The sequence below is a fragment of the Cavia porcellus genome, unplaced genomic scaffold (assembly GCF_034190915.1).
Source record: "Cavia porcellus strain 051 isolate PalLab524CR breed Dunkin Hartley unplaced genomic scaffold, mCavPor4.1 scaffold_26, whole genome shotgun sequence".
Classification (NCBI taxonomy): Eukaryota; Metazoa; Chordata; class Mammalia; order Rodentia; family Caviidae; genus Cavia; species Cavia porcellus.
The window spans coordinates 15,514,973-15,526,139 of NW_026947509.1; the positions used below are offsets into that span (position 1 = coordinate 15,514,973).

At 43.2% G+C, this 11,167-nt stretch overlaps 1 protein-coding gene across 1 annotated transcript in view; it reads left to right on the plus strand.

Annotated features, from left to right (window-relative positions):
• Positions 1–8,759, plus strand: part of Desi2 (desumoylating isopeptidase 2) — a 55,441-nt gene extending 46,682 nt beyond the window's left edge. The window contains exon 5 of the mRNA XM_003474256.5: positions 758–8,759. Coding sequence (XP_003474304.2) covers positions 758–991 — 234 coding nt within the window. The 3' untranslated portion in view covers positions 992–8,759. The remainder of the gene's footprint in view (positions 1–757) is intronic.
• Positions 8,760–11,167: the final 2,408 nt, after the last annotated feature.

Sequence of the window (11,167 nt, forward strand, 5' to 3'; positions counted from 1 at the left end):
ATAATAAAGAGAACGTTCTATGAAAGATCCGGTGCTTACTAATTGAAGCAGGAGGGACTCAGAAATCCTGAGAACAATGGAAGGTTGAGAAGTGGGTGCATGGATACAGTACATCATCAGCAGCGCCCACTTGTGCCCCCAGTTGTCTTCATGCTGAAGCATGCCCAGACTTAATACCGAGCTCTGCAGAGGAGTCACAGGGCCAGGTGGGCACACTTCTTTGTGGATCAGGACAAGCTTCCGTGAAACAGTTGTGGACAGAAGTAAAGGGATAAAATGTAGGCCAATAAAAATGAAGTGATAGAGACCAGAGGACAGCAGAAAAATATCTTTTAAAAAGGAGAATTGACAGGAAAATATTGAGGATGACTCAGCTATATGGGTTTCTTTTACTTTTAATAACGTGTTGTATTAACAAATGTCCTTTTTCTATGTTTAAAGTACTTTTATGTGTGTTTCAAAGTAGTTGAAGGATCAAAGAAAAGAAAAGCCAAGTGGAATTAGCTTGATTTTACTTTTACGAGCAAGCAGCTTGACAAGGTCCTTCAGAAAGGAAGAAATAGTACTGACAGGATCTCTAGGCTCCCAAGTTAAGGAGCGGCTTGTTGTCAGAAGCCTCGAGGGACAGTACAGACAGCTGGCTGGTTGACAGTGGCTTTTCTGTCCCTGCTCCCGCCACCTGCCCTCCACCTGTGTGGCTATGGACCAGGTAACGTTAGCCCCTCTGACCTAATGCAGAACTCTTTCCCCTCTGTAGATACTTTGTGGAAAAGAGATTCCTCGCTGGATCAATCGACTTGCCTACTTCAGCTCCTGTATCCCCTTTCTACAGAGCTGCCTCCCAAAGGAGTGGCTCACTCCTGCAGCCCTGCAGTCCAGCGTCAGCCAGGAGCTCCAGGATGAACTGGAAGAAGCAGAGGATGCTGCTGCATCTGCTGCCATGACAAGCACTGCAGCGGGCTCCAGACCTGGGCGTCACACTAAACTATAAATATCTCCAAAGTCACACCTGCAGAGCTGTCTCTGGCAATTGAAAATCACTAGAGGAAAGTAAACAGAGTAAGCATCCTTTGGATATTTTGTATGCAAAGATGGCTCTCCCCCAAATCCCAGTTTTTCAGCTCAGGATTATATTTGTAATCAAAAAACAAAAAAAGAATCACTTGGCGCAGGAGGGAGAACTTTGTACAAAGCTGCCCTCTGTTTTTTTTACCCACTTGTACATTTGGATTTACTTGTTCTGTTTTATACAAGCTCTGTTAAGTTATGTTTACAGTATTTTGTATCGCTGTTTACAAATCTTGCATGGACTTCTGCCGTCTGAAAGAAGAAAATCCTCATCTTCAGAAATTAGGCAGGTAATATTTGTACACTTCCTGACAATTGCCAGAGCTATGGCATAATCAGTAGGCACACAAAAAGGTACTTACAGAGTTAAAAGTTCTCATCTCCTGCTTTAGAGTTCTTTTTTAGATTTGTATTTGTTTTGTTACTGTTCGGGGCACCAGGATGCAGAGAACCAAACTGGCCTGCTGTGAAGGAGCACACACAGCCCAAGGGCGTGGGACCCTGGGCCACTTCCTCCTCCACTCCTCCTCCCACTCCAAGTAGCACATCTCCCAAGGTGCCCGTTGGACAGTTGGTGTCATCCCAAGTATCTGTCCACCAAGCAGGGTGGTCTTTTTGTGTCAGTCTGGCTTTGATGCCTCCGATTCGACAGGATGGTTTTGTTGAAGATAGTCTTGTAACTGATAAGTGTTTTTGCACACATGTGCGGGGGGGGGGGCTTCATTTTTATCTTAATACATGATAATTTCCTCCCCACACTCAATTTTGTTAAACGGATAGGAATAACCTAAGCGGTAGCCTTCTGAGTAGCAGTATGAGTTAACATTCAGCTGCTTTTCACTGTTCAGGCTATCTTTTATACTAGACCTTGAAAAGTAGATTCTAAAGAAACATACCTTCCCAGGGTCGTCTTTGATATTTCATACTTTTAATGTACCATATCAGAAAGCATATTTTGTTACGGGAGTAGTTCCACCTCATAAATGAATGCCTATTCTCATCGACTTCTTGTTGAAAAGTTGTATTTGTGTATTTTAACATTCACCTTTTTATGTTCTCAATTGTGTGTCTCTTTTACCTCATGCTTTAAGGAGGAATTTGTCACCAGAGATAAATCCTCATTAGCAAGGATGCTATCTGCTCAAGCCTACTCCCAGTTTGACCCTTGGATGTAAGAAACAAGTCATTACCTGTTAAATTGAATTTTTCTGCCTTAAGAATGAATGTCCTAAGTAAAATATTGGATGCAGTATATAGATGATCCAAGGCAGTGACTTCAGATTTAGATGTTAGTTTTAAGATTATTTACATTTATTTAAACTTTTAGATTGGACTATTTACTATTGCTCTCTGTGGTGATACATATCTTTCAGTAAACTACATTTTTAACTTTTCCATAAGCTGATTTTAATTGATTTTTATCAATTTAAGCACACCCTGTTGATAGGGAAAATAAACCTTGGGTTATAAACATTGGCCTGAGGAAAATGAAGCCACTTTATGCTTTTTGACTATTCTATTTCCAGAGAGAAAAGCCTTTACAAATTAACTCTTAGAGGATGGAGCACTTGCTTTAAGAGATGTGAAGGAAGGAATTTATGATCTTTATGAAATGTTGATTTAGTTCAGGTCTAAAAATGAGACAAGACAAAGCACTAAGGCACTAACAGTCCCTAATTTGTTCACTAAGAGTCCTTGCACCAAAAGCCAAATTAGTAGGAAGGGTTTTGTTGCATTTGGCCCAGAATTTTCTGGTAATGATGGATTACAGTTTTCTCTGACCCATTCATATACGCATGTTTTAAATGTGGGCTTCTGGCCCAAAGGAGTAACCATTAGTTAAACACTTCTCGATGAATAACTAGGGACATCTGATCTTTGCTTATCCACAGTTCAAGTTAACACACAAACCATTTTGTTACATTTACTGCAGCATTTGAAATTTAAGAATAGTACAAAGAGTATTAGAAACAGTGGCCTGTGGCCAATTATCACACTAAAAATTTGAGCTAAAATTCTGGACATGTAGCTGGCATGGTGGAGTATGTCTATAATCTCAGCATTTGGGAGACTGAGGCAGGAGAATCCCTGCAAGTTCAAGGCCAGCCTGGAATACATAGACCTTGTCTCAAAAAAACAAACAGAAACAGCCATAGTGACTCTTACATGGCTGGTCCTCCCTCCTGCTGTAGACTGCACTTCTTCTCTACTTTTTACTTGGCCCAAACTTGCCCTGCAGAGCTTGTTTCTTGTCCTACCCTTAATAAAACTTTGCTACCATTAAGACCGAAATCAGAAATTCTGGACATGAGATTCGTTGCATTCTAATTATTATACTTGGGGGTTGAGAGAAAAAGAAATGTATGTCTTTTTCTCATTCAAGCCAGTCCTTTACAGTTTAAGTCAAGAATGGATTTAATTAGCATTTAACCTGCTTTCCTTGCCCTGCCATCTTGTTTTTTTAAAAAAAAATCTCATGTCAAAAATCTGGTCACTAGCATATATGTCATTGATGGAGTCAGATACACTTTTTATTGTGATGACTAAGCAAAACATTTTTCCTGACGGGTTAAACAGTAATAATCATGTTAGAAGGTCAGAAGTTTCTGCTGTTCGTTTTTAATGGCCCTTGGGGTTGTTCATTGGTTTTTGGTTTTATCTTTCTACCCTAAGAAGGGGCATCAGCTTTGGAAAGCGTGACTTGTGGGATTGTGGAAGGTGGTGGTGCCATCTTACAGAGCCTCCACTTGATGCCTGAACTCCAGCCAACTATTGCTCTGACCCACAGCAATAGCGCAAGTTACCCATCACCAGCATTTGTACAGAGCAGGGAATTCTGGTTTTAGTTGATAGATAACGTTGTGTGTATGAGGAGATTCAGCACCACAGACAGCTGCAGGACTCTGTTTCCATGGCTTCTTCCATCACAAAACGGGTAGAAACGTTCACTGCTTCAGGGTTCTAATCTGTGTGTCTTATGGCTCCATATCTGTAAGGTACCCTGTGATTTGATACATGCGTATTCCTTTCGGAAGTTGAGTTTATTCAACAGGTTGGCCATACTGCCATCGCATCCCCTTCTCTTCAGTATGGTTTGAAGTCAGCTCAGTCGTGAGGCTTTCATTGTCTACTCAGTCCATACACGTACATCCACCGTCCAAACGTGTTTCAGCTGTCAGAGTCTTCATGGACCTGAGAATAATTTCTTGTAAAGTTGAATGCAGTGTACTGTCATTCATAGTGTTTATATAAAAATACCAGGAATCTTCACTTTTGCTACCTTGATATAGCATTGAGCTATCATGTTAAAACATTGATATACATCAATTTATTAAAAAATACTTTTATAAGAAATGTTTTATAGTACTTTCTGACCTCCAGGAGACTGCTGTTGTATATTGGGTTGGGGTAAGGGGTGGGGGAGGTTACAGCCAGACCCTCTTGATCACACCTTCCTCTTAACCATCACTGGGCACTTTTTCTCATGTGTGCCAAGGTCTACGGGCCAGAGCCTTGCTGTCAGAGAGCACGTGGCCATTCCTACTTGAAAGCCACAGTGGCAACCTAGGATTCTGGAGAATGGAGATAAGGCAGGCACCCCAGAAGGGACTCCCCTGAGAGAGCAGGGGGAAACTTACAGAGCCCCACCCCCACCCCACCCGTCCAAATCTCAAAGCATGAATTGGTATCCTGAGTGACCAGGCTCTTTTTTTTCCCCACCAACCTGTTCTGCTTGGTGCCTCCAACCTGAGGCTTCCCCTTTTTCCACTGGTCTTTCCGTTCCTTGCTGAATGATATTTCCATCCACTAATTTCAAAACTTCTCTTGAAATAAGTATTATTAAATAGATGAGTAATATCCTTAATGGTCTATCATTGCCTGTCCGTCCACCCTGCTGAGAATATAACTCACCTGTTCTCAAGGATAGGAACCAAAAGGTAGCCTGTACCCGTGGTGTAGTACTGTTTCTTGGTAGACAGTAATAGTTACCAACTCACGCCTGGTGAAGCAACTTCGGGGTCTTGCTGATAGGAAGGATGCTGGGAGAGGTGGGAGGTTTGGGGTTTTGTTGGTTTTCCTTTATTATCCACCCTGAAGTTCTCCCATCACCCTAGTTCTAACTTTACAGAAGTTGGTGCTTGTAAAGATTAGTGACTTGCTGCATTTTCCAAGAGGTACATTAGTGCCAAACAATTGCTTACTTCCTCATTGATTTGAAAATCCAGGCAGCTGCTGAGCCCTGCCACATCTCCCTTTAATCTCCTCTCTAAAAGGACAGTCCTCCCAGAAAGATCATACCTTGAGCCTATGTTGAGAATTTTTCTTGCTGTCCAGGCCAAATAGAAAGCTAAAGAAGTGTAAGCGACTCTTCTCAACAAGATGAGGGAGGCATTTGGGTTGCAGAAGTAAAAGGAGCCCAGCTGTTGCCACCCGGCCCTGGTCTGAGCAGGCCGTGCTCATGGTCCTGCTGAGAATGCTGTTGACTGGAGGAGGTGAGGCCTCCCTGACCCCGACCCACTGCCCCCTGGTTCCACTGCACGCTACTCCTTGCCACTTGGCAGTCCTCGTGCTTAGAGAAGCCTCGGCTGCCACCCTGTTCTCTCCACACCCCTAACTTGCAGACAGTCTGTGCTCTGTAGTACAGGACAGCCTTCAGGTACTTCTGCAGCCCTAACTGTACGTTAGGTTGTCCTTAGGCTCAGGAGTATCAAGTCAGACTCCTTCACGTGACTCCTGCCTTACTCTGCACCGGAAGAGGTATGCGTACTAGACATAAGTGAGAACAACCCTGGGGGAAGGCATTGCTGTCGACCCAGTGTATTCAGCCCAGCCAGCCCATGCGTGTGTGCTCAGACGGGCTGAGCGCCCAGACTGCAAGTCAGAGTAAGATCTCGGGACCAGGGCAGAAAAAACTAACGTCTTCCTCTTCTGCCAGAATCAGTAAGCAGGTGCCACAAAAGGCCAGCACCCCTGCACACAGAAAAAGATTATCACTTAAATGGTAAAAAGTCAGGCCAGGGATTATAGCTCAGCGGCATAAGTCCTGCCTGGCAAGTGCAAGGTCCTGGGTTTGATTCCAGGTATCAAAAAAAAAAAAAAAAAAAAAAATAGTGAAAAATCATAGAATTGAGGAAAAAAGACAATAAGGAAAAGATTTTTATTCTACCCTTGCAATGTGCTTGAAGCTATGCTGTACTCTACATGCACTTCATTGTTACTGCAGCCTTTAGGTTGTGCCTACTTTACACAAGAGGTTATTAGCCCAAGTCCACACAGTAGGAGGCATCCCTCCTAGACCAGCCAATTCTAAAGCCTTCCATTTAGGCATGCTGCTGTTTTGAAATGGAAACTCCAGCCCAGCCCAGAAATACTGAAGTCAGCAAGTCCACATTTTACCAAGATCCCCAGGTGACCGCAGTGACATTTGAGAAACACTACTGTGTGCCGTTAAGACTCGGTCCTGAGTGGTATGAGTGCTCTGCCCCTTGAAGTGGTAATTGACTGAGTGAAGTGAGCATCGGCAGCCGCACAGGTGAGGCGCAGAAGGGCTGGTAGGCAGTTCCCTGCCAAAATGGAGTGCTGAGATTCAGGCACTGAGGACTCGGGGCCAGTTCAGCTGTCCTCTGCCTTCCTGAGAGCGCACCAGGGCAGGGCCCGTGGTGTGATTGTCCCAGTTTACATCTGTTGTCACTGAGGGCCCAAGCTGCCCGGGCCTCCATCCCATGTCCTCACCCTGCCTATTCCGCAGTGCCCGCAGTTGAGCCAGCACTGTTCACCGCCCCATGTCCAGAGTGTGCTCTGAAGCTCCCATCAGCAAATGCCCAGCTGGCACCATCCTTTGAGACGCCTCAAGAAACATTCTGCTTCACCTGAAATCCGGCTACCCCACTAAGGAACTCTGCTGCTCAGCAACTCTGCTCTCTCCACACCATTGCTCTCCTTCAAAACTTCCCAGTGACCTCGCACCCACACAGCCCATCCAGTGCTCTAGCCCCATGTTCTCAGCTGTGGCTCTGTTGCCGTTTGTGTTGGGATGGTTTTTTGCCCATGACAGCACTTCAGTCATCTCTAGCCCTGCCCCTGCTTAGCAGCGTTTACCCCCTCCACAACCACTGCAACACTAAATGTACCCCAACACAGACACATTCCACCCCCACAGAACCACCAGCAGCGTCCCACGTCAGCCACACACCGCAGCCTCTGCCTGTCGTCACTAGCAGTGACCACTTCTAGAATCTTCAAGCAGCTGGGGTTGCTGATGTCCCTGCTCACCTTCGCACCATATGCTGCAGCAAGTCTGCCTTACCAAGCTCTCAAATCCATCACATCCAGGGCTCCTTTACCAACATCCACTCCCTTTGCCGGGTCTTCATTTTCTTCTTGCCCAGCCTAAATGGCATCCTCAGTAAGTGAGTCATTTCCTGCTCAGTATCCTCCATCCGCTTCAGTGCCCCTTCCTGCATTACAAGGCAAACCCTAGACTCACCCACCCCCATGTGTGAGCCCCATGAGCAGAACATGACGAAGGAAGTCACAGCTGGAATGAATGGCTTGATTCTGACACTCCTGCTCACAGAGCCGGCATGGGCACCCCGTGCTGTGGTGTACCCCAGCTCCCTGTCAGTGCCCCCACCTCCCTGAGGTCTGCCACGTGCTCAAGTGTTCCCACAGTCACCTTACCCCACAACACAAAGGCAATGTAGGCAGTTGACCCTCTGCCTCCCAAACTACAAAATTCACCTGAGCTAGTACCAAATCTCTATGCTGTTCCATAGCCTCTGCTGCATAGCAGTCGCCCTCTCCCTCGTCAGTGCCTCCCATCACCTTGCCAGCCCTCGGCTCCAGCAGCCACTCCGGTCCCTTGAGCATCGGATTTCTTCTACTGAATCCTCCCCATCAGCATAAAACATATTACAGGATTTCTCAGCAAAAAACACGCACTCTGCCTTGATGCCCTCCACTCTAAGCAACACTGCCACCCTCAGCTTCTAGAAATACCTTGTTAATTGGGACTGGGGACATAGCTCAGTGGTAAAGTGCTTATCTAGTGTGCACAAGGCCATCGGTTCAATCCCTCACACTGCAAGAAAAAGAAAAAATACATAGAATACAGGCAGTTTGGAGAATGACAAAATGACCACCAGCCTGTACTAACTGCCCAGCTTAAATAATAGAAATCAGGACTACAGATCACATGTAGCCCCTCCCCAGGGATGTGTTACTTCCTCAGCTCTGTCACACCATCCTGAGGTTTGCATTAATCATTTCTTCACTTTTCCTTTATGGTTTTATCACCTACATATGCATACTTAATGTTGCTTGGTTTTCCCTATTTTTGAACTTTATATAAATGGAGTCATAATGTATATTCAGTAATTTTAAAATTCTATATTTTTAACTTTATGCATATTAATGTACATAGTTGAAATTCCTTTTCATTGCTGTATCATAGCGTATATAAATATACCACAATTTTTATGTTTAATGGACACTTGGACTCCTGCCAATTTTGTCACTGATAAGCAATACTTGTGTGAACAGTGTAATGAATATCTACTGCTGCAGATGGAAGGGTTCTCTAAGAATGGAATTGGAAGGTGTGAAGAATGTATGTGTTCAACTTTATTGATGTAGAAAAATAATATTCTCTTCTACTATACTTTTATTAAATAAAATCCTATTCAGTCCTCTTTCAGTCTGCTAATCAGAGTTACACAAGCTAAAATATTCTTTTACAATGTCACATAATGAAATTTCTCAGTGCCTGGCGTTAAAAAGATTTTTTCATTAGTAGCAAAAGTCAAGAAGATGAAAACCATAATGAGCTCCCGCATAGCCCCTAGGAAGATAAGAATATCATAAAGTATTTTTTTTAAAAAATCTGACTGAGCATCTTGTTTCATCTTGTGAATGAAATGACCATTCATAAAGATCCATCATGATTTGCAGCTCTGTTGAAACCACAGGCCCTGGTTAGAATCCACAACTTCAGGAAATAAATGAAAATATTGTGAAGATACCCTCCACGAGGAACGTACATCCGGCTCTCGTCTCCCTAGAAAATTCACTGCCTTGGTTAAAATATTGTAAATGGCATCTCCATCTCCATGTTCCTTAAAGGTTTGCATATTTGGAAGGTTTCCCTGACAGATCAGGGAGCACCGCATACTTTTCCCCTGCACGTGATGAATAGCAATGAAAAATCAAAGCCCTTGACACCTCCCAGGAAAGATTATTTAACAAGTTATCTCAAAGTTCATGCTGCCTCTAACTCAAACTAGATCATCAAAATTATTTTCAAGGGCCTGGGATATAGCTCAGTGGCATAAGCCCTTGCCTGGCAAATGCAAGGTCCTGAGTACCCAAATAAATAAACACAAACAAAATTATTTTCAAAAGTGCCTGTAACACTCTCACCAGTAGATGTGGGAAAGTTTGCTCCATATCCTAGCCACTTTATACTGAGTGACCCTAAAGTTTTCCAGTGTGATAAGCATCTATCTGTGCTTTCCGCCTACATTTTCCTGATTATTAATAAGGCTGACACTCTTTATATATTTCTAAACCATTTATGTTTTCTATGAAATATCCTATCTTTTGCTCACTTTTCTATTGGGTTATCTATCCTTTACTAATTTGTAGGACTTCTTCACATATTCTGGCTATCATTCTTTGACCGTTCTATAGCTACAAGTATTTTCTCCCAGTTTGAGACTTGTCTTTTTATTACCTTTAAAGTGTTTTCTCTCTTCAGAAATCTCTCTGTCCCTCTAAATTATAAAAAATATTGTCTTATATTTTCTTCTAAGTATTTAGTGTTTTTCTTTTGAATTTGTCTTTATAATTCTCAATACATGATAAAGCAAATACTCCCAGATTCATTAGGGTATCTTTGTTATTCTTGGCCTTTTACTCCTCTATATCAATTTTATTTTATTTTATTTTCTTCTATATAAATTTCAGAATCAGCTCCCCATGTTACATACACATGCACACACTCTGTTAGAGTAGAATATGTGTATTAACTTGTAAAGAATCAACATCCCAACCACATCATCCATGTATCATTAATACCTGAACTTTTTTTTTTTTTTTTTTTGTACCAGGAATTGAACTCAGGATCTCACGCTTGTCAGGCAGGCACTGTGCTTATGAGCTATATCCCCAGCCCAATATCTAAACTTCATGTTCGTGTTCTACACTAATTCCTATGCATTTTCAACATTCCAACAATATCTCACATTCTGCCTCCAAGGCAACAAGCTTTAATCAGAGCAAAATCTACCTCCAAACTGTCTGCCTTAAAAGCAAAACAATATGGAGCCAGAATATCAACTTCCGTCTATTTACATGCCTGCCTCCCACGCTGATTCATGAACTCCTTGACACACAGACCTATTTCCTGTCTTAACAGTGATTACCAGTGTAACAATAATAGCGAATGGCTATGGGGGACTTACTCTGTGCATGCTCTGCTCTAAATGTCTTTACATGAACTATGTGTTTTGTGCTCTCAATAAGGTAGATTTTATTATGGATCTTTTTAATTGAGGTTCAAGAAATGAAGTCACTTGCCCAGGGTCATGCAATTTGTAAGTGAAAATAGGATGCAAGCTTCGAGGGCCTAGTTCCAGACTCCTTGGAAGCTTCTCAGTTCTGCCTCCACGGGAAAACATTCACAAGTTGTGCATCATAAAGACATTCTCCAGAGGAGCCCAAATTGAGGGACATTTTACAAAATCCCCGCAAAATTGTTAAAGTGGGAAACTTTAAGTCTACAAGAACCTAAATGATGCGTGCGTATGGCATCCTGGATGTGATGCTGGTACACAGCAAAGAGATGCTAGGTAAAAACTAAGGCAACGGACCACCTGCGGCGCTGATGCAGGCCCAACTGTGGGCACAGCGGGGCGCTGCGGAGGCTGCACCCTTGGGCTCAGGCATGAGTTCAAATTGTGTGTTCCCAGAGTGATCACACCCTCCTCCCTAAATGATAAACGAAATTTGCCCATTACAGGTAGGAAGACCTGACTCTCCAATTCCTGAGGAGATCTATCTTCAAAGGACAGAGTATATTTCTAAGTAGAGAATTCCAGGA